Genomic DNA, 24,586 nt, shown 5'->3' on the forward strand with positions numbered 1-24,586 from the left:
CCAGACGACTGTTTGCGGCTCTGTCTTTCTTAGAGCATCCGTCAAGGGAGCCGCGATATCAGAGTACCTGGGGATGTACCTCTGATAGTAGCCGGCGACACCTAAGAACGACCGAATATCGGTCTTCGTGCGCGGTTGCGGGAAGTCTCGCACAGCGGCCACCTTTATTTTAGAGGGGCGGCGTCGACCCCGACCAATCACGTGTCCGAGGTAGACAACCTCGGCCTGTGCTAACTGGCACTTGGGAGCCTTGACTGTCAAGCCCGCATCGCGCAGGCGGGTTAGCACTGCCCGCAAGTGCGCCATATGCTCAGGCCAGGATGCGGAGAATATCGCTACGTCGTCTAGATACGGTAAAGCGAATTCTTGCTGTCCCCGCAACACTTTATCCATGAGGCTTGAAAAGCAGTATGGCGCGTTCTTCAAACCAAACTCAAAACTTTAGGACGGAATGTCCCCATTGGTGAAATGAACGCCGCATACCTACTAGCCTCTTCTGTAAGTAGAACCTGCCAATAACCCCTGACAAGATCTAGGGTGGAAATAAACTGAGCGCTACTCACTCTCTCAAGGCGCTCCTCGATGTTAGGGATCGGATAAATTTGATCCTTAGTGATGGAATTAAGCCTGCGGTAGTCGACGCAAGGACGAGGTTCCTTGCCCGGTACCTCAACTAAAATCAAAGGGGAGGTATAATCACTCTCACCCGCTTCAATAACACCGAGCTGTAGCATTTTCTTTACCTCAGCCTCCATAATATCGCTCTGGCGAGGTGACACCCGGTACGCCTTGGATCGTACTGGCTCTGGGGAGGTAAGTTCTATGTCATGAGTAAGGACAGAAGTCCTACCAGGCCTCTCAGAGAACAGACCTTGAAACTCTTGTAAGAGCTGGTGTAGTTCTGTTTTCTGGTCAGGCGACAGCGATGCTTTACTTATTAAGTCACTAATGACTTGATCGGTGTCTTTCCTGTTCGTCACTGAGCCTAGTCCCGGAAGCTCGACCGGAAGCTCTTCTAACTTTCCCGCATCGGGAATTTCCTCTCCAGTATCTGGTGCCTTTAACGCTACAGGCTCAATTTTATCCCGTTCGGGCGTGCTCTGAATACCAGCTTGCTGCGCCTCTGACCCTTTCTCATCGTTCAACAACGTCGGCCCCGCAACTACCGCCTTTGCAGCGAGCTCCCGAACCTTCGATCTGGTTAAGGCCTGAACGCTAGCCTCACCAAACAAAAGCCCCTTCTCGCGCAGGAGGTGATCGGACCTGTTCGAAAATAGGTACGGGTACTGGGGGGGCAGCATAGATGACACTGCGGCCTCCGTCTCAAGTGCTCCGAAAGGTCCTTCAATAAGCACTTTTGCTACCGGCAGACACACGCTATGAGCTTCCACTGCTTGCTTGATCCATGCGCACTCGCCCGTGAACATATCGGGTTCTACGTAAGAGGGGTGAACTACATCCATTGTAGCTGCGGAATCGCGAAGCACTCGGCACTCTTTCCCGTTCACGAGGAGGTCTCGCAGGTAAGGCTCGAGAAGCTTCATGTTCTCGTCAGTGCTGCATATAGACAAAAACACGACTTGTGTTTTTGTTTCTGGACACTGCGCCGAAAAGTGACCCGGCTTCTGGCACGTATAACAAACGCGCGCTTGCCTCGTCTCGAACCGCTTTCTGCGTTCGGCTTCGGTTGCCGCCGTCTCCTTACGTTCGGTCGGACTGCTTTCACTTGCATCCGAACTACGTGTGTCCCCCTTTTCTCTCATGGGCGTGAACTTTGGCCTCTCAAACTTGGAGCCAAATTCACCCTTTTGACCGTCCTTAGCTCCACGAGCCCGACGCGTCACAAACTCCTCGGCTAACTCAGCGGCTTTAGCCACTGTACTAACGTCTGGCCTATCCAAGACCCAGTACCGCACGTTCTCAGGTAACCGACTATAAAACTGTTCTAGCCCGAAACACTGCAGAACTTTCTCGTGGTCACCAAACGCTTTCTCTTCTTTGAGCCACTCCTGCATGTTTGACATAAGCCTGTACGCAAACTCTGTATATGACTCACTTCTGCCTTTCTCATTTTCCCGAAACTTCCGACGGAACGCCTCCGCTGACAGCCGGTACTTTTTTAGCAGACTCGATTTCACTTTGTCGAAATCCTCTGCCTCCTCTCTCTCCAAGCGAGCGACTACGTCGGCCGCCTCGCCGGGTAGCAAAGTGAGCAAGCGCTGTGGCCACGTTTCCCGAGAGAACCCCTGCTTCTCGCACGTTCGCTCAAAGTTAACCAGGAACAAACCAATGTCCTCTCCAAGCTTAAACGGCCGCATCAGGTCAGTCATTTTGAACAATACTCGTTCTCCTGCACCGTGTGCCTGACTTCCATTACGAGCGCGTTCCATCTCTAACTCGAGACGCTTCATTTCCAAAGCGTGTTGACGGTCGCGCTCTTCTTTTTCTTTCTCTTTTTGTTCTTTAAGTTCACGCTCTTGTTTCTCTTTCTGTTCTTTAAGTTCACGCTCCCTCTCCTCAATGGTCTCAAGGCATTCCGACAGCTCGTCATCCTCAGCTTCTAACTCAAGAATAGCCCTTAGCAGTTCTGGTTTTCTGAGTTTGTCTGAGACATCCAGACCCAACTCTCTTGCAAGCTCCAGCAATTTCGGTTTGCGCAACGACTTCAAATCCATGGCTGCTCTGAATGCTGCTTTCTCTACTGCCTACTATTGTCTTGCCGCAAACTAACCCGGCAGCAACGACAACCACAATTACCAGCTCTGTTTCTAACACTAACAAAAGCCTGGCAAAACTCAGAAGAAGAAAGTCCCGCACTCACCAAACCTCGCAGCCAAGACTTCAGCGCAGTCGTTCCGCTGCAGGCAACCAGTCGTCACACAGGGCTCGTTGCACTGCTCCCGGATGGTCGTTGTGCTGCTCAGCATACAGTCAACCGCATCTCTTCGCTGCTGGCCTCCGTTGTCGCGATCTCACCGCTGGCAACCAGTTGTTGTAATCGGACCGCTGGCACGAGTTGTTGGGGTCTCGGTGCTGACGCCCGTTATTGCCAATGGGTCGCAAGCCCCAAGGGTAGCGTTGGCCTGGCGGCCTGGGGCACTGGAAGCATCCGAAGGTCCCGGCAAAGCAAGAGAAGACTGGTAACAGAACAACTTGTTTATTCTAACATAGCAAAAGAGCGGCCGGTCAGTTCGACCGAAGTGGAGAGACGGGAGAGCACGTAACTCAACAGTACAAATCGGAGCCTCTCTCCTGGCGTCCGGGGGCAGCTGCTCTTATACTCTCGGCGTCGCGGTCCAAAAGGGAAGGTCACGGGAAGAGCCCACGCGACGGCGGAGCATGAGCCCACGACGGCGCGCACGGTCGAGCCGAGAGACATGTTGAGCCGAGAGACATGGTGAACCGAGTGCAGTGACGCATCGCCAACCCGCCCACACGACGGCGCGCACGGTCGAGCCGAGAGACCTCCTGGCTCCTCATTTGGGGAACTCCGCTCCCCGGCTGCCGCGCTTTGACAAGCGAGGGCACACACACACACACGCACACACGAAGACACGTGGCACTGAAACACGCCTGGACACGCTTGGCGGGGAAGCGTTGCGGCGGCGTCGCACGGGCCAAAATGTCCGCCGCTTTGAACAAAGCCCCGGCGTCCGTTGCATCCGCGCCGGCATTACCGCGCGTTGTAGGCGAAACTTAACACCGTGTGTAGGTCTAAGCAACGCAACAATCTTTACTTATATTTCGCAGATTACCCTCACGTCTACTTATGGGGCACATTAGTTATTCCTATGTACTCGACACTGAATTTTACGGCCCTGTTCTGCTGACTCCGCCCCCCCCCCCCCCCCGTATGGCTCGTGGGGTTCATTTCCCAGTCTTATTGATGTAGGAATCAGTGTTAACCAAGTTCTATTCCACCGAGCGCAAAAGGAAAATTAAATTTTTTGTCGTTTAAAGGATGTATCACATACCCTGCCACACGTCTCATTGCACATACTAAGTGATGAAGGTTGTGTCCATTCGGGCATAGGCCCATGTGGCACATGACAAGTGGGGCCTATGATTGGGCCCAAATTTCAACGTGCAAGACGGGGGTTCACCATACCCCAATGCGAGTAAAGTTCTGAAAGAGTGCTGATCACATTAAAACCTAAAGAAAAACTGCAAGAGAAATTCTGGTGCGTAAACAGACTTGTTTCGTAAAGTGCAACTGTAGCGACCAGCCATGGCACAACATTTCCCGCTAGAAGTACGAGTAGACGGGTCGCAAGCAGGTCGCAAAAGTAGGCACTACTGACACCGAAACGCAAAAAAGAAAAAAGAAAACGCCTTCATTACCACTGTCCTGAAAGACGCAGAACACGGAACGTTGACAACAAACGCGGTTTCTGGCCACGACCTGTCAGATGGACCATGCCAGCTGCGCGCTGAACGTCTCAGAGGTCATGTTGAGAGAACTGCGTCATATTCCTAAATCGCCAGAGACGAATGTTGGTTGCACGAAAAAAAGTTGTACAATTTCGAGCCCGGCAGCTTCGTGAATATTGCTTCTATATTATACGCTACTGATTTACAAGCAGTTAAAGACGAGCTGAAATTTATTTGCAGGGCATCTTGAATGGGGCCTCAACAACTTTATGGCATTAACTTGGCCAGTGTGGAAAGTGTGTTATTTCTTTACATTAAACATGGCAATGAGTTCACATGCATTATCCAGCAGGGCTATACACCCGACGCAGGCCATTCGGCGAGTATTGAATATAGTTTTCCTTGAACTGCTTTCGTGCAGCGATCGCGGCCCTCACGTCGAAGGATGTTCCATGCGCCTATACTGAAGGGCGATGTGCCCGTTCGTGCATCGGGGCTCGATGCGGGCGCTGAGACGTCAAGCCGAGCTATGCCGGTCTAAGCGATTGCAAGCGCACGGCTGCTGACGTTGCAGGGAAGCGTCTTTGTGGAAACATACACACGATCGCCAAAGAGTACAGTCACGACAGGATGTTCTGACCCGGTAAATAAATAAATAAATAAATAAATAAATAAATAAATAAATAAATAAATGATATATCAGTGCTCGGCGATCAAAATGAAAAACGCAAACAAAATGGCACACGCACGTTTGCTGGAAACTAGCGAAGCGCTGACTCCTGCATTCCGCGTTTTCCTTCACGGGAATTTCAGCGAATGGATACTTTGTGTAACCCGTTTAGCACGAAAATTGGGAAGTCGGGAACACAGCGTGAGCTATACGAACAGAAACACACGTTACTGCGTTGGATTAAAATTAAGTGATAAACCCTTAACTACCGAGAACAGGGTTCCAACCGAAGCTAGTGATCCGCGGCTCTTCGTTGGCGGGACGCCTCGGCTTCGCGCTCCCTGATGGCGAGGTCGGCACGCCGACGACCAGCCCTTTCTGGAGCGACTTCCCGGCGGCATTCATGAAACGCCGCTTGTTCATCGGCCGAACACACGACGCGCGGCCCGCTGCCGTTCCTTCTACGCAGCCTGCTCTTCGGCCCACGGGCCTAAACAGGCGGGAAGCGGCAGGCGCGAGGCGAGCGAACACGCGATCACACCCTTTCCTCCTGCGGAGGGAAGGGACGTCTGTGACTGGCTTGCGTCTACTTGTTCACGCATATAAAACCCCGCCTCAAAGAGCGCGCATGAGGAACCGGCAATTGCTGAATCGGTTCGCGTGGTGGTCTCGCAACCCGGAGGTCGGCAGGCCGAATCCGCAGCCCGACAAGTAATTTTTATTTTCGTGCGGCTTCAGTTTTTTCGTACGGCAACACGGACGCCGACACGAGCTTCGCTTGAATACCATTCGTCTGGGTAGGGTGGCGTTTTCACATTGGTCGAGAGCATGAAATTGTTCCTGTTGTTCTTATCGGCAGAACTGCGAATATAAACTGCAGTGTTCTACGCAGATGCCTAAGTTGGCTTTCCTGCAGGGCACCTTCGTGAGACATAGGAAGCTTGGCCTCCCAGAGAGAGAGAGCTGAGGCTCTCGCCGATAAGCACGCGCTCTCTGCTGAATCCGAAAAAGTTTCGTACTTTCGTCTCCTGGTGCCAGCTCTCGCCCGTGCTTGTTTGGTTGTCTCGGCTTGGTCTCGTTCGCGCTGGTTTCGATTGTCATGGTTCCCGATTGCATTAGAGCGCCGCCATAGAGGCGCCGCTCCAAGGCACCCGTTCCTGCGGCGAGCGTCGGCGGCATGACCGAGCGAACGAACAAGCGAAGAGGGGAGGGTGCAGCGACGACGGATACGAGATGCATGGCGCCACAGTCGCGAACGTCGCCTGAGAGTAAGTTTGTCGGAGGCGACAGCTGCGAATCGCGCCCACGCGCTGGGCTCTCGCGATCTCCAGATAAGCGAGGCAGTCGCGGCGCACTTCGCTCCGCTTGCGGCGTGCCGCACGAGACAGATTGCCCGCGCCAGCCAATATGTTGCGAAATGAAAACACGCTTACAGCTGCGCTCAAATTTCGCCGTACGGAGTATGGCAATCGCGAGTGATTTTTTTACAGCGAAGCTGTCTGTGGCTAGTATCCGAGCGTAGACCAACAATTTTTCATACGTGGCCGATCCCCAAGATAGTGCAATAGCGGGCCGACCCGCGGCGGAGGTGCAGCTCGCCATTTAGGGGCCCACATACACAGGTTCGTGGTCATCCTTGTTCACACAGTGGAAGGGCACTGAATTTTTCTTTTTCTCAAGTTTTGAAATGAACACTATATATAGAAGTGAGCTCAAAATAAGTGTGTGCTTGTGTGTCGCGGATCAAGCTACAGGAATGTACGCGTTTAACCACACTACCTCTCGCCATTGTCTGCGTGTACAATGCCATGTCCTCCTCGTGCCCCCTTTCTCCCTCTGTTTCTCTTGTTCCTTCTTTCTCTTTCTTTCCCGTTAGCAATTATTTTTCTATACGTTTCGCTTTCTCTCGCTCTCTCCATAAAATTCCCGCGCGCGTTTTCTCGCACCGCTACGGCAGGAAGCTGCAGCGCTTCCCTGATTGCATATTGCACTCTTTCTAATGCTGTACTGCCGGAACACTGCCAAATGCTTCGCATTTAAAAAGCGATGACGTAACGTCAAGTGCATGCCGGGCCACTCGTCATCACGGGCACTGATATCAGCAGCGGATAAGCAACCGCTGCCTATAGAAAGCGTGTCCACAAAAATAAACGCGGATTTCTTGTTCTGCACCGGCCACTGTCGTTTTCTTGAGTACAGCTTCTCGGTTGCCGCACGCTACGACAGTTTCCTTGTTTCTTTTTTTCATTGATCACGGCGCCTGTCCGAGCTCCGATTCCGCAGTGCGAATTCATGTAAAATGAGTTCGTGTTCAACGCAATTGTACCCAATTTGGCGTAATAGAGATTTATCTTGTTTCGGCAGTCATCCTTTTTTGTAGCTTCCATTTTTCCCTCGACGGATTCCTCTATACCGCGGCGCTAAAGAGCTCGTGAGGGTACTGTCCCCTGAGGACAACGTCATTGCTTCTGTTTCAAGGAAATTCGCAGTTTCGATAGAGCGATGTGGTTGTGGAGGCCGGGCTTTATGCAATGTGGGTGGTTATGCTGGAGGACCAGAGCCGGCTAAACCAAAGCCGTTTCTCTCTCGCAAATCTTGGTCCACCTCGTGGGATTTTCAAGCAACTTGCTTCGCTTACCAGATTCGTGAAATCGAGTTTCAGAGTTACGTTCGTCCGACGACATCAAACGGGCCTGGTTCACGTTGCTCGAGGTTCACTGTTTCTAAAACATGTAGAGTGACTTCATGGCTCTTGTAAAGAGCAGCCTTGCATGCACAGTTGATACCAAACACAACCAAGATATCATAATTCTTAATCTCGAAAAGCTCAGTTGCGCGGGGTAATCTCAAGAACCATAGCAGCGTTTCTTACACACTGAAACAGTGTTTCACATGCAGACAACTCAACAAAATAACAAATAATAAATACTTAGTCGTTTAATTGTCTTATTTTTTTTATTCCACTCACCATGGCCAGAAATAAAGGCAATCAAGTTGTTTTAATTTTCATTGATGTATGGCGGTGTTCACTTTCTGGGGTAATAGAATTAGAGATTAGAACATGCCAGGTGTGAAAATCACGTTCAGTGGAAAACGTCCATTTGAACTATTACTTCTTATATTACTAGCGGAGCCTGCATTCGATTTGCTAGAATAAGCCGGAATTTTTCACTGTCGCCGCTGAACCCTGTAGTTGTTACGATTGGAATCGGGCAAAAGTGGGAAAAGAATTCGACCCTCATCAACTACCACGTTAAGATTCTTGACGCCTCTCTGAGACTTACTTTCATGCGTGGCATTTGACGCTCTTTGAGCAGCGGTTGCCTCGATCGCTATTGTAATTGCTAGTCTGGCTGTCATTTATTTCAGCGTTTATCATTTGCCCAACTGTAAACATTATTATAATTATCAACCGTTATCAGTTTGACACAAGGTGTAAAATGAAAATTACGCATCAACAGCTTCACTGTACAGACCACACGCTTCCATCGATTCTTTATGCACTTCCACCTCAACTACGACCGTTGAAAAATGTCACGAGGCGTTATCTTTTGACAGTTATTCACCGTGATTTGTCGGCGCGCCCAATTGGATCTTTTTTTAATGGTGCGTTCAAATTTAATACGAAATGTCACAAGACGTGCTCTGCTAAAACAAACTCTTTCCTCACTAGATCAGTCAATTCGGCGGTACTGCTTCTGGAACACCAAGGAAAAAAGAAAGAAAACTGAGTTTGATTATCAAATGACTGACGTCCATCGAGAGCTGTACAGCGTAAGCTTATTCCCTTGCAAACAGTGCTGATGTTTTGCGCAAGCGTGCTCGGTCCCCAGAATGGCAACCATAGAGTGCGCAACGTTCGTTCGAGGAAAACCACGTTCCTGAGAAAACCTATTCCTGAAGCAAATAGACAGATAAAATCCGTTACGACGCCACCATAACGATCAGAAATGCCGGAAATAAGATCACAATGGATGGACGTTAATAAGCAGAGAGACGCGCAGGCCAGAAGATGGCGAAGGCACGCACCTGATGAAGCGAATAAAAAGAAAAAAGTAAAAAGAAAATGAAAACCACTTCTTTTCCGCATCGACTGCGATGACTGCCGAGGAACGGAAGCGGAGAGAGAGGGCAAAAACAAAGAGTCGACGGTTGCTTCGAAGCAGTTCTACCCGTCTTGGAGCTGACGTTCAATTTTCGAACGCACCCCTCCCCCCTCTCCCGCCCTCTTATAAGCTATTCGAGTTATCGATGAAAAAGGAAAATAAGTACGTCGATTTGGATCAGAACGCGAAGCAATTTTTACTTATTTTCTTAAATGATTTCTTTCGCCTCTAGCGATCGCAGTTTCCGGTCCAGAAATGAAAACGTGAGATTACACACGCGAGAGTTGTTATAACCCCACAAAGTAAGCGATATCCTCGTAAAGCAAACGTTAGCGATAAGAAGGCGTTGCTACCACCGATCTCTTTTAGGAATCCGCGGCTAGAAATATTTGGCGAAGGAGCAAAGCAAAAATATTCGGGTATACGTGAAGGGACGGACACGCCATCCATGTCCCTGCATATACATGTTCATCCGGCGCCCCTAATCAATACGAGCGAGACCGCGTGTTCCTCGTGTCGGGCTGCGCATATCAGTTCCCAAGTTCACAAGCAAGTCGACTCGTTCTACCCACGGGGAAGGCAGAAACCATTGTTAGAACGTCGGTTACAGCCGGTACCGCCCGACGGACGCAGAAAACTGAGTCTCCGCGTATCGAAACGCATGACAGCTCAGGGCTTTGAAAGTTAATGAGGCAGCACCGCAGTGCGAAGTATTTAACTTGCTGTCATATATATATAATAATTGCAACAGTGCTAGTCTAGCCCATTAAGAAAGAACAAAAAAGGAAGGGCAACAAAAAAACACAGAATTAATGGTTTTCTGATTGAGTTGTACATAGGAACGAGACTTGATGCCTGCAGCAGTGGCTGAGTGGCTATTGCATTACGCTGGTGAGAAAGAGGTCGCAGGTTTGGTTACCGACCTCCGCGGCCGCATTCCAACAGCCGGATAGAGAACGCAGGAAAAAGGGAAGGGTGAAAATAAAAGAAAATTAGCGCTCGTGGAGAAATTGTTGCGTGCATTTCAAAAAGCCGCATTCGGTTAAAACTTATTCTAGCCCCTTCAATACGCCGTGCCTAATGTGTCCTCACATTGGTTTAGGGAGATTGAACGGACCCTAAAGGAAAATAATAAGTCGAGCTAAAGTGATAGATTAGTGCTCGAGAACGTCTACGGTGTCAATATGATTATAAACAGAGCTTTTGTAATGAAGAAATTGAGGTAAATGCAGGGCACGATTAGAGACTTCCCCAAGAGATTCAAGTACTGGCCCGATAACGAAGGCATTCCTGATTAAAATTCTCCCACTAGTACTCAACCACTCGTAATAAAAAGATCATTTCCTTCCAGTATAAGACGAAAGAATATTGTGCTTGTCCAATTCTATTTGATTTTCAGAAAAAGAACTCACTGACGTTACCCTTGACAACGACGCGGGTGGTCGCAAGGCTCCATTCTCACCACCCTGCGCCGACCTTGCTTTCGGGTTTCGTTATCGTGTAGTTTCGTGTAGTAGTTTCGTTATCGTGTAGTGCTGCGCTTGCTATGCTGGCTCACGAAACTAACACAAACTGCAAGTAGCAAAGAATGCCACGTGCATGCGATGTCCTGGGATTCCCGAACGGTCCACGCCACTTGACCAAGAGCAGTTGCAGCGGCTAATCCAACGCTCTGTCTTAGCTCAGTTTATCTATGGCTGCACCGTTTGCGTTTTACGCACCAACGGAGCAACCGCAGTAAAGGACGGTGATGGCGTATGCAACGTCACCGCTCCCCAATCAGAAGGGGGGGGGGGGGGAGGGATTTGAATTGCGCTAAAGGTATGCGCCCCGTTTCGAAGAGATTTTCTCGTAAAATAAGGTTTTTCTTGGCATAAAATAGCGCTGGTACGTTTCCGGAATCTCATTTTAACATACCGTGCCGACCTTTAGCGTTCCTTTAAAGCCCCGAAGTCAATTGGCAATTGTCAAACCAAAGAAGATTCATTAATCAAAGACATTCTTTAATAGACTTTTGCGTATAGTGACAATATAAGAACGAACCCAATGGTATTCTTTTGAATGAATTTGTACTCGATCAGAGAACTAATGTTGAAAGTTGCTGAGCGTTCCTTTACTGGCCGTTATGTATTGGATACAAGCACTTACTAGAAGACAAGATAATGCTCAGGTGGCGGCTTTAGGGTAGCTGTCTGACATACCTCACGTTCATTTGGACGGCCTTTGTTACGAAGGATTCTGACGCACGAGGTGCTCATCCCTCGAATGTGCACTGAGAACTGAACGAGCGCATGAATCGGGAAATTTTTTAGCATTATTTAATTAAAGTTCAAGTCGTTCTAAATCTGTCTGCAAATTTATCGCCCTCTATTTATTGACAAAATTATTTTCATTTTTCACCGTGTCTGCACCCGGTACGCAATTTGTGCAGGCGTGTCCAATACCCAAGGCTCATTTTCGTAGGTCGGAGACGACTATCATAACGACGAAAACCATTCAAAGCGCCACTCGCCGTCACAGACGCGGATATACCGGGTGTTTCAGAGAACATTTTCGAAAAATTTTTTCAAACATTTCTTGTGGCAGATAGAACAATTGTAGTGCATGGGCTTGTCTACTCGAAGAGGTGGACATCACTTTTAGAGAAATGCGAAATGCATAACCGACTAAGTAACAAAAATTCATTTAGTTTTGAACCAATTACATTTAAGGCACATATTGCAATTTACAAATTCTAGTCGGGGACTTCGCAAGGTGGATCCACTCGGAAAGAATTGTGTGAATGACACCAGTTTCCAGATATTAATTCCAGAACTTTGCGGAGAAATGCATTAGCGTTCAAGTTAGTTTTCTGCTTCAAAGCATAAAACGCCGTTTTGTTGAGAAAGTAAGTGGAACAACAGTGCGTTTTTACCGCTAGCATGGCGGTGCATATCTCGCAAATGGTGTCTTCCACACAATTATTTTCGAGTGGATATGCCTTGCAGCCTCACCCGCTAGAATTTGCAAATCGAAATATGTGTCATCAGATAATCAGTTCAAAGCTTAATTAGTGAATTTGTTAATTAATCGATTCGGTATTTAAGATTTTTGTGCAAGTAATATGCGCCTCTTCGAGTGGACTAGCGCATGGAATAGAACTGTGCTATCTACCGCAGGCAATTATTCAAACAAACTTGAAAGTGTTCGCTGTAGCACCCGGTTTACGTGCCGTTTGCAAGCCGATTGGATTGAAATGGCTGCCACCTTAAGTGACTGTGACAATTTAAGAGGATATTCGTCCACGGTGCTGGCGACTTCTATCAGTCGCATCTTTTGCAGAGATACTATATCAGTACTACCAGTTATCGCCTTTGCTCCACGGTCGCACAAGAAGCGCTACGTGTTGCGTCTGTTGCGTCGAATGTTCTTTAAGTGCCTCATTACGAGCCGAACTCATTGATGAAGTAACAAACGCATAAGGAGTCGAACCGAATTAATGAAAGCCAACGGCGCTTCCCTACTTAATACGAGTCGAAAACATTTGAGGGCCAAGTTCCTCTCTCTGCTCCTTAACGAGAAGCCGTTACTTTCACCCTTAATATGCGGTCACCAGACAGTGGTGCTATTGCTTGCCTACTATATATTTTCCGATGAACGATTCTAAGCATTCTTACCTTACGCTCATGGTATTCGATTGGAGCGTAATTAAACCGGGCACCATCTTAGTCTACCAATTCCATTGGCACCAATTCCACTGGCATTCCATATGTCATACATGTGTTAGTGCAACCCTGTTATTAGATTAATCAAGAATCAAATTCCATTGTTACTCTTTTGTTTTTAAAGGGAATATTGCGAATCCTGCCTCCGTTTAGCGATCATGGCTGCTGGCTGCCGTTGGGTGCTGCTGCCCTGCCGGAAGGGCTCATTAAAAAACTGAATTCCGCGCCGGATGCTGAAATCGAGCCTTAGTTCGCGCGCTGCAGTGACCCGATGCTCTAACCATTACGCCGCAGTCACAAGTGCACTCTTTTACGCACTAATTAAAGTGCACTAATTATCGTCACGTGTGTCACACTGCGTGTCATGGGCACGAGAGGAGCACATGGCCGCGCGCCCGAGCAAACGCGAATAGGCTGTGTATAAAGCGCACACACCTTATACACATAATCAGCGCATGGCCTTGCACTGATTAGTGCAACGACGCAGACACTAGCACACGTTTCAGCACTCTCTGTGCATATGCACAAAACTTCACTTTAGGTAAATTTCAACACAGTGCGTTGGATCTGCTTCGATTTCTATGTCTGTAACTTTGACTCAACCCCGATCCACCTGACCAACCCCGCAGCTTGAACCCAAGTGGCCGTAGCATGTAATAAGTAAGTAAATATGTAAATAAATAAATAAATAAATAAATAAATAAATAAATAAATAAATAAATACACTCGCGATCCCAGCCTTGCGAAAGGGGACGTCTAGCGAGCTGTAAAAACACCCGCGTACTAAAACGTCACTGAGTGCACTTAAACATAAACCCGAGTAATCCTACAAAAAAATATATATACCGTTCAACCAGCCCGCCACGCTGTCACTGCCTGTGCTCACTCCCAAACGCACGAAGCGTGCCTCCCCCATGCTCCCTCAAGATCAGGTTGCCAACACCTTTCCTGCAGACGCAAGAGAGCGCACGCAATCGGATGCCCTTGAACACAATCGAGCCATAATGCTGCCTTCAACACCGAAGACAGGTGCGGCGGCTTGACGTGGTGTGTAAATCTGTTTCCCGTCTCGGCGTCATCGCCCATACGCTGCACTGATGCCGGCTCACAAGTCAACTTGGTTTGCCTACCACTGTCATTCGAAGAATTCATAAACGTCTTTCACAAACTCCATACAATTTTCCTCATGCGGTAGCTGCCCCGGGAGCCGCTGTGGCTTCGGCAGGCCTGCCCTTGTAGTTTGACGAAGCATTGAAACAAGTAATTATAAATACTGCAGGGAAAAATGTTGAAACGCACTACACAGGTTACGCGCCGTGGTAGCCCAGTGGCTATGACGTAGCACCGCCAATTTTGGCGTCACGGGTTCAAACTCGGCAGCGGCCACCGCGTTCATATGGGGGCGAAATGCAAATTGCTCGTGTACTTAGATTTAGGTGCACCCTGAAGAAGACCGTGGCGGTCAGAACTATTCCGGAGTCCCCCCCTACGGCCTACTCCACGTAATCAGGTCGTGGTTGCGGCACGTAAAAGCAAAGAATTTAATTTTTAACCACACAGGTTCACTGACTGCGCCTTGGGCTCCTACAGTTTTCTCTAACTCATACAGTTTTCATTAGCGCCGTCATCCCCATAGCATATGCGCAGGGTGAAAGGTTGTATCACGTCCACCGAGAAATACTCCATAACTTATTGTTTGCACGCCTGTCACGAATCATAAATCTCAGCGAGTTAAAAGCCCGCCCCAGCGTGAAATGTAGAGTGAAGTCTCAATACGGGTAAGCAAATTAAGTGCCGGGCACAGTTATGCCCCGGCTGCTCTCAATTTTAATTACTGTCCACTGTTACCCTGACAATACTGACTCACGTTTTCATTTAGTTTTGCCTCATTTGTTTTCTTCAGAATATTTTGTTCAATTTTCTTGTTTAATTCCCATGCCCTCCGATCACCACTTCAGAAGCCATAAGCAAATTAATGGAAGCGCAATGTAGACTGTAGTGCCCCCTAATTTACTTAAAGATCCCAGATCTGTCCCGCGTATTGATTAGCGCTTCACTTTTACTTATTTTTTTACCGTTCACATCAGCCTATCAAGATTACTAAGCACTTTTCTGGCGCCGTCACAGAGGACATCTTCGGAAGGGGTGCTTGTCCGTTTCCGATTTCACCGTTTCTTTTATTTACGGCGCCGATCTTTCCCGTTCGTAATCGATTCGAAGGAACCTTTCTTTCACCGTGCGGGCCGACGATGCCGGCTCGCGCTGACGCACCCGCAACAAATTATGGGGTGCGGTTTTCGCGTCGAGCGGCTTCCCGACTCGGCTCGCGCCCCTCGACGCTGCCGAAGTGTGCGATCAGGGGGCGGCTTTAATTACGAGGTGTCGCGTGTCGCGCGCGCGCGAGACGCCGACTCCGCCTTCTATAGGCGGGCGGCCCCTTCACCGCGATTCAGAGCGTAAATGACGAAGACAAAGCACAGTCGGGAATAATTAACGGCACCAAATGGGAATTTGGGAAGGCTCCCTAACTCGGAATCGGAACGCGTGGAGCGATGAAAAACAAAAGAAACAATCAAGCTTCAATGAATACAACACACAAGTTCTGGAAGTGCATGGGAATGAAAGGCTAAATCAAAGAGCCCATAAAGGAAAATTGATCGAACATCTAAACTCCAGGAGGGGGGGGGGGGGGCGGGGGGCAAGGAGAGGTGTTCTGTAAGTGCCCACCTAACGGACATGTTCATATGGTTTGCTGCTGAAGTTCTGATTGGCTGAGCTGAGGCACGAGTCAGTAGGAGACCGGCCCTCCCAGCTAGTCAGCGCTGCAACAGCAACCGAAATAAACATGTAACCCCCCCCCCCAGGCACAGAGAGACCATCTCGTAGGCACCAACAGTACCACTTCCATATGATGCTAACCAATTCTTTAAAATATTACTGCTGAAATTTAGGAGAGATAGAAAGAAGGAGAAGTAAAGGCCGGGATGCCAACCAGGCGCAGGTCTGATTTGCTTCCCTACGCATAGGGAAATGGTTAAAGGCAGACAAGAAAGAAGAGAAAACACCGAACAGGCACGCGATAGACGTATCCCTGTTACCTTGACAAGCTTGAATTTCTTCCCTGAGCACCTAAATCGAAATATCACAGCTTTTTGTTTTGTATTCCGCCCCTATCGAAACGAGTCTGCCGAGACCGCAACTCATACAGGCAACTTTTTTTTGCTGGGTAGGAAAATGATCTGGGCGCTAAACTACCTCGCTTGGGAGCAACCTATTCCCTATTTGCCTGGGCGAAGTTGCGACGATTCCCGCACATTTTAAGGGAGACGTTTCTCTCGATTCGATACAGCACGGCAGTGCAGAATCCGGGTGGGGCCGTTAGCGGCTACGCTCCTGCTCTCAGCCGGCCTACATAAGACCGGCATAATCGCTTCGCCCTCAATCGGTTGCGTCACGCGGATGGTTCGCCTTTGAGTCAAGACTCCCGTCTTTGATAGCGGAACTAGCGTACTGAGCGCAAAGTTTGATGACGAATACTTCGGGCCACAGCCTCTTTACACGCTTCAAAAAAAACGCATTGCTTTTGAAGATGACTACATTTGATATAAATCTATGGCGTACTCAACAAATTTAAAGTATGTAATGAACGAATATTTTTTTAATTGCTTACCTGCTTACTCCATTCGTTCGCAAAAATTGTGTCCTTCAAAAACCAGCTGTGCCAACACCAGTTTCAAAGCTAGTATATATTTAAAAAAAATAGAAAACATTACTGAGACTTCATGCTTGAGGAGCTTCTGTAGTCCACCTGTCTCAGGGAATGTCAGTCAATGAACAGTCTTTATACTTCGTAATGTGCGTCACAGATTGCAAATGACAAACGAACAGAGCGATCAACCTGCGCTGACGCAGTCAGCAGCAGGTGTACCAAAATATTACGACTCCAGCGTCCACGGAACCACCATCAAAGCTTCGTGCGCATGCCTTTCTTTTTTTACTGAAATGAAAATAAAAGAAAGATGTCACCTTATAATGGTGATGGCTACTCCTCTTCGCATAGCGAATCATCCTGTCAGTGCTTGGGTTAAAGAGCAAGAAAACAATTCCCGTGTCAGTGCTGACGTAGTCTTGTGAACAATGACACTTATATGTACAGTACAAGCTTGACCATTACCGCAGCTAGAATTTTTTGTCTATGAGGCGGGTGCCGAAAACTTAGCACAATATCGCAAGGGGCAGGAAGCCGTTTTCAGCTTGGACTTATATATAATGTGCGTGTATGTATATAAAGTCTGAGCTGGAAATGCCTTCCTTCCCCTTAACCTTACACCACAATCCCGGCTGACGCAGGATTGACTCGCCATATTATACCTGCGCCACACTGCAGAACCGCAAATATTTTTTTGTCATTCTGAGACAAACACCCTACAAGATTTATATAATTCTCATATTCACTTTTCGCTAATGTTTAGGCACGACCGTTTAGTTAAGCTGACCTGATAACGTCAATAGAAGCTTCTGTGGCTACCTTTTGCGCGGTTAACCCCAGGTTGTCAGTTCTGGGAAAGCGGGGTAAGCGGTAGGGTAACAAACCCCACCCCCTCCCTACCTGCCGATTTGTCATTGAGCCTCACTATCACATTTTCAATAATTGCCTGTGTTAAACGCGCGTCACCTGCCAATGGCACGTTTATTTTGTGTGTTAGTATTACCATCTGTTAGTATTACAGCCATCGGACTTTAGCTGTAACCACTGAAATGACTTCTTTACGGGCCGCTTTTCTATACGTTATTTGCCAGAGAACTCCGTATTCGGTCAGATTCTCAAAGGCCCTGCTGCCTCTGAGATAGCCACGTATAAAAAAGAGCAGCTCCTCAAGGACATCACGTGCCTGTGCGCTAAAACATAAGAGCTGCATCGAAACAGTGTGCTGTAGTGCTCACATGCGCCCCCATGATATAAGAGGCATCATTCAGACTGACCGCGCTGCCAGAGCTGCACACAACACTTCGGCAGAATTGGCCCAGACACCGCCGGCTGGACAATTGCGTCCACGGTGGCTCGGCGTTCGTAGCGATGTTCTCACTGGTGTGACGCAAGCCATCATGGACGGACTCCTATATAAAATGGATGCGTCTTGTGACTTTCATATGCCGCGAGGCTTCAGTAGACTATAGATAGAGCGTCGCATCAGGCTTAACATGGCTCACTCGAAGTGCCTTAAGTGCAAGATTGCGTTGACAAACTCGCCAATGTGCTCCATCTGTGTAATGGTGCTCCCGAGAAATTGCGACATGGTGTATTGCGACGGCTGTGGTTACTTGTCAGACTTTATGAAGGACATACTGCAGTTGCATCAAGTGCGCCTTGCATGCTACGAAAGCGCCACGAACCTTTTATAACGTTAACAGGCCTTAGAAAATGACTGAAATATATTTCGAGTGCATGTGCGTGCCTGTTTGTGTATGTGCCCTGTGTCTCTTTACGTAATGAGTGTTTCAGCAATAACTTAGTTTCAATACCCTGAATAGCATGCCAGGCGATCAGCCATGCAAGCATTTCCAGCTTCTCGTTGAAGACAGCTTCGTATTTGTATTATAACCGTCGAGTGTGTCTCCGTAACATTCCCCTCCAAGAAGATTGCACGGACGCATACCACGAGGCTTGAGTCCAGGTAGATAAGAAAGGTACAAAAAGAAGTGTGCTTACACGTTAGGAAGAATGGCCTAGGCGTAAGTGCAAACCAGTTAGCCGAGCTTGTCAAGTGGATAAACTTATAGGTCTCTATAGGTCTCTTATAGGTCCGTGGAAAGTTCTAAGAACAAGCGTACAAACTCATGCGCGCCTTTCTTTCTTTTTTTCTCGTGTGCGTCATGTTTCTGAAGTACGTTCTTTTGGCATATCATTGTTGTCTTGCTTTTTGCGGATTCTTGTCATGGTGAACAAACTGTACAAGGAATCAGCATTTCTCTCCTCGTTCTCTTTGCGTCGAGGAGAGAATGCAGTACCTGGAAACGGCACAGTCGCTGAGCTTTCAAAATGCAGGATTGACTTCATAAACCTTTGTATCTTCAAGGCAGTATTTTTTCTTTATATGCGAGGGCTACCAACGTATTACGAATATGTAGACTGGTAATATAGACCTTTACGAACGCGTCAACTCGGTGTGCACAGTTAAATTAATTCACGGAAACTAGATTTTCAGGCTCACTTTTTAGAGCACGGGCTTTTTGAATCCGCACAGTTGAGGGCAAGAAGGACGAGACAGCCCGCACACACAAGCAAAGAAACGTTCAGTGTAGTCACAGAAGGTTCTGAAGCCTCGGTTCTCCTATGAAGCGCAGTAGCGAATTAGTGGCCTTGTGCGTGCAAGTGTGCCTTGGTCAAGCTCCAGGATTTGTTATTATGATTATTATTTTGGGACGATATGTCGTATGGCATGCAAAAGACGTCCTTGACCGGCGAAGGCAGTGCATTGGCATAGAAGGTTCTCCATATTCCATCACATCCAACAAGAATTGCATGATGTGCTATTGGCCATGCTTGTTACGAATAAATAAACGTTTGTAAATGCGACACTTGAATGATATTTATATAACAAAGGAGTGGAATGTGCTAACTACAGTCAAAACTCTGAATTATGAAATGTTAGGACGGGCCTAAAATGTTTCCGAAATTGATGAAGTTCACCAGCGGTGAAACGTTCATAATTAATCATCAACAATTACCACCGTTATTACATGGACCAATTTATAATGCTGGCCGATACTTTCGGCCAACAGAATATTTCGCATGTTTGAACGAGAAGTGAGAACCACTGCGAGAAATCCTTCGTTGGCTTACAGCCTGTAAACACCATTTTGCTGTAATTGTTTGTAACACCTAAACGATATTGCAATAACGAGTACGCGCGTTTCGGCGGTTAGCTTTTAATCTGTATTGTCTGCAGGAGACGCCATGTGGACACTTGTCTGAAAGCGCACAAGAAACATTTTAAGATCGTTCGCGAACTCTGTTGGAAACAACGCAGTAAAACCTGAATGGCCCGAAGAATTGCGTCTGGACGGGAGCACCACAGGGCCGGAAGCGATTGATGCCATTTAGCCGTACTGATATCAATAACGACAGCCGGAATGTCACACGAATGCTTTCCGTTGTTAAAAACAAAATCCGGCTTATTGACACCGCTTGTTTTTCGACGCCGCATTGCTAGGCTCTCTCTCTCCATCACAACTTTTTTTACAGCTCGCTCAGTCACCCGTATTACATCATGCCACCTTCTTCACGCATTTGACAGCACACCGGGCATCAACTGCAAGTGGCTCGTCGTGGCACACGAACAGTTGCATCCTAAGCCTCATTATTCTTTTTTCGTCGGGGCAGCTAAATGCTGGAACGACCTCCCCTGCAGTGTCGCCACCATCACGTGCCGTCCAGAATTTTCGGAAACTGTTTCGCCTTGCAGTTCACCGCAGTCACCTGCTTTTATCTATGCACATCCACGCAATCTTCTATATATTATCGCACGAGCGTCGACCGCACCGCGCGCCAGCTTGTAGGGGCGAGGATCGGCGAGGACCAGAAATAGCCATGTGGCGCCTGCGCATTACTGTGCCTGATCCCGCCGATCCTCGCCTCTACAAGCTGGCGCATGCTGCGGTCGACGCTCGGCGGGATCAGCGACAGTAATGCGCGGGCGCACAAGGCGACTTCTCATTGGCAAGTGTTATGACGCGTCGTCGGCTCCAGGAGTGTTCCTCGCCGCTAAAAGGCCGCTGACACGACATGCGGTCGACGCTCGCGCGTTATTACTGACATATTGCAGAGATGTACACGTAAACACCCATTATGTAATACCCCAAACGGAGTCCTTAAGGTAATGAACTGAAGAAGAGGGGTGCCAGTAGAGTACAACATAGCCTAAATAGCAGCTACTCAATATTACGACACTCCGCCTAAATAAAAGGGTGCTCTAGTTGCACCTGGCCTTTTAAGCAAGCTTTATTGGACAATTGTCTGTACCTAAAGTTTAAAGTAGAATACCAGGGTTGGTTGGAGAGCTGCTGCTTGCACCTATGATCGTGTTATACATGACGGCTGCAGCTGAACGTATGCTTCATGTTTGCCGCCATTCTGCGGAAAGTTTTTGCTAACCAAGGCTATACTTTGTACGTACGCACAAATGCCCTAAAATGTGGACCGAAAAGCAGCCACCACTGTAGTTGAAGTGGATGAACAACGCTCGCGTGGTCCAAAGGTTGTAAGTTGTTCTCTCCCTGGAGGCAAATTGTCTCTTCTTTCTGTTGATTTGGCATGAGTATCGCAATGACAGAGTCTTGAGCTTCCAGTCTCCGGATGCTTGGATTTTTTCAAAGTTATTTTGTCTTGTCACTAAAACGCTGCCAAGAGCCCACATCATTCCAGTTTTCACACTGTTTTGCATTTTGTCTTCGCATCTCTACAACAGGCCAGCAAATTTTTGCCTTCGAGAGGAAGTTGGTATAAAAATCATTCGTCTTCAATTTATGCGAAGTACGAACGCGAGACTTAATGTCATCACGCCCAGTTATATTGGACAGACCACGTCTTGAGAACGCTCAGCAATTCGGCAGTGTCAAGCATATCATCATGGATTTAAATGTGTTCATTTTTTTATTCCACCTCCACAGAAACATATATCTTTATGCTCAAGGTATATGATAAAACACAAATGGCCACGGATGTGCCGCCTTCGAAGTATCGAAAAATGAAACTTTCAGTAGATTCTTTAGGCCGGTTCATGACAGAATGAAACATCAGTACCTGACTCGATCATTTAAAAAACGGAAATCGCGAAGGCTTCAGAGAATAATGAAAATTTTAAATGATAAACACTGCGCGAATCAGGAAACCCTGAACCTGAAGCCAAAGCGATGGAAAGGCGAATCGTTGTTGCATTTCCCTTCCTGGCCCATTGTTAAAATAATAATAAAAAACTACCTCAATATCGTGGCCCGATACGTTACCAGACTTCCCATACTTATGAAGCACATTCACATTGGGCAAGAAGTTTTTTGATAGCGCGTTTGAGGCTACTTCCGTATGAACCTGCTAGAATATAAGTAACATTCCCATAACAACATTATTCTCCGAAAACCAGAGGTAATTGTTTCTAGTGTCTTCCTAGTATTCTTTGCACATTCCACAGTGGGGTCGCGCACTGTCTGTAGGCACTTCGTTCGGTTCGTGCGGGAACAATTTTTTTTTTTTTCTAAGTGCCAGTGTGACTGGAGAGCAATGTAGTGCGCGGAACATCGTCATCTCAAGAGGTAGATAACTTCCAAGGGTTACGATGCTCGAGGAAAAAGGGGCCATCCACAACATCTTATCGCACATTTCTTTTCGGCTTCTTTTTCCTGTCAAGCCGGCTTCATGAAACTGCGCTTACCTTGGTCTACGAGCCTAGCGGCGTGTCCAGACAGCTTCTCTCGTTCACCCATTAGCTCGGCGAGGTATGTCCTGCTATCCATTGTCTGCTGCATTTTTCCAAAACCCGCTGCCATGACAGGTGGTCGCCAAGGGAGATCACCAACACACTTTCAATATTCAACAGGCGAGGAACCACTGGAGTTCAGCGTACGCTCCTGCAAACACGGTCACTCCCACACTGATCCCGCCGCGTAATCCTTCCGCAGAAACCGGCGAATTACAAGGTGCACGAGGAGTAAGCGCGCAGGGAAGGAAGTGCGCGATGCACAAATCGTCACGCACTCCAGGAGGCGTGTTTTGTGGACGAGTGCGAGATAAGATAGGAAATCCGCTCAGCGAGCGACGTGGTTGTCAAAAGACGCCGCCGCGTCCGAGGAACGAACGTAACAGCTCCGTCGGGCAGCCAGCCGCTGCTTGCCGACAGCGGGGATCGGGCGCCCACACAGAGGAATAGCAGACGACGCTCTGTGAACGCGCCGAGGCGAAAACGAGCGGACGATCCGCGCGAGAAACATCGGGCGGTGGCGTGGAGAGGCGGAAAGCGACCGCAGCGCCCGTCGGAAAGGGGAGCGGGAAATCGCGGAAGCTCATCGCCTTTGGCGCGGAGTTCCGAAATGACCGGCTCCGTGCGAGTTAGCGGGCGTTTATCATTGCATATGCTCATTGCGCACGGTCCATGTATCGTGCATGCTGAAGCAGTAAAAAAGTGCAAAACGCATTGGATGCAATGGTCATTGGTTTTCGAATGGCCGTCTTCCGAGTTCCAGTACTACCGGTCACCCCGCGGTTGAATGTTGCACGTCCACTACCATGGTCGTGAATGGTGCAGGATAACACTCCCAGGGCCCTAACTATGGCACACATAGAAAAATACTAAAAAAAAAATGTCGACGTGGTGATCGCTGCCGTGGTAGCCCAATAGCAGGCGTTGGATGCCTTTTTATTATTTCTTGAAGGCAAAAAAAAAAAAAGAAAAGTTAGTCATTTCGCGCACTACTTTCCCTGGAGGCATTGCCTTTTTGCTTCCTTTGGCTGCAACTGAGCAAACATTTCTCAGGTGCGATAAGAACGACTCCCAGCATCTTCGATGTAAGTATCCGTCCCTGCATTCTTAAAAATCTTTACACTCTTTCGGTCGTATCTTCTCCCACAACTATAATTGTCATCTGTCTTGCCCGCATTTCTTTCCTTTAACGCTTCAAGCCCGCTACTTGAAAGTCACGAACAGCTTGCGCGTTATCAACGTGATTTAGCATTCCCGAAAGGAAAGTAGCGAGCGCTGTTTTCAAGAGAGGAAACACAAGCAAGGCACATGACGATTATTGCTGCGGGACAAGCCACAAAGAGGGTAAACTTTTTTAAGAAAGTATGCTCCAGCACTGAAAGACAAAAATACTTGTCTGGATTAAGAACACATTTGAAAGGGTTAGGCCATGGCATGGCAGAAAAAGCTCTTTCGCTCAGGCAGATTTATATAAACGCTAAGTAGCATCGCTAAGTTAGTCAAGGCTCAATGGAACTGAAAATTGGTTGAGTTCGTGTCGATACAAGGCAGTGGGACCGACGAGGACACCAAACAATAGGTCACAGGATGGGGATTCACCATAAGCATAGTCTTTCGTTGGTCGTTCGAACTGCCTGCAACCACGAATTAGTCAAGACTGGTGGATTAATTTCGCAATGATATAACAGCATATCTCTCCTGAAACAAAGATAATCTCGGGCCAATTAATAGTTACGCAGGCACAGTAAAAAATGAACGCGGCAAAAATACAACCTTCTACCAAATGCAGTTCCGAGCGATTCAAGATGCTTGCAGGCAATGAAACATTCGCTTCATTCTGCTGATGCTTTTCACACGGAAGTGGTTGGATACCTCCACTGCTGGCCAGGAACCTGCCAATAGAAATTAAAAAAAAAAAATGGTGGGAGGGCAAGATGTTCACTTCCCCCCCCCCCTCCCACAATTTAGAAAAAAGAAGACGAGAAACAAAACGAACAAAACTTGATTTAATGAGCGAAAAAAAATTACTGACTTGTTGCCTGAAATGTAATAACCAATGAAATGGTGTTTTGTGCAATAATAACTACTAAAAACAGGAAATATAATAAATAAAGCGCTGAATATGTATCGGGTGCCCTCCCCAAAGTGAATAACTGAATTGCAAATAAGGCAGAAAATGACCATTCTTTCTGACCTGTGTATGTAACAGACCAGCTACAGTCGCTGAGACGGTATTGAATATTACTGCGAATAGAAATACTA

At 47.8% G+C, this 24,586-nt stretch overlaps 1 protein-coding gene across 1 annotated transcript in view; it reads right to left on the reverse strand.

Annotated features, from left to right (window-relative positions):
- Positions 1–23,498, reverse strand: part of LOC126528372 (uncharacterized) — a 336,775-nt gene extending 313,277 nt beyond the window's left edge. The window contains exon 1 of the mRNA XM_050176266.2: positions 22,280–23,498. Coding sequence (XP_050032223.1) covers positions 22,280–22,394 — 115 coding nt within the window. The 5' untranslated portion in view covers positions 22,395–23,498. The remainder of the gene's footprint in view (positions 1–22,279) is intronic.
- Between the last annotated feature and the right edge of the window lie 1,088 nt (positions 23,499–24,586).

The sequence above is a fragment of the Dermacentor andersoni genome, chromosome 9 (assembly GCF_023375885.2).
Source record: "Dermacentor andersoni chromosome 9, qqDerAnde1_hic_scaffold, whole genome shotgun sequence".
NCBI classification, from domain to species: domain Eukaryota; kingdom Metazoa; phylum Arthropoda; class Arachnida; order Ixodida; family Ixodidae; genus Dermacentor; species Dermacentor andersoni.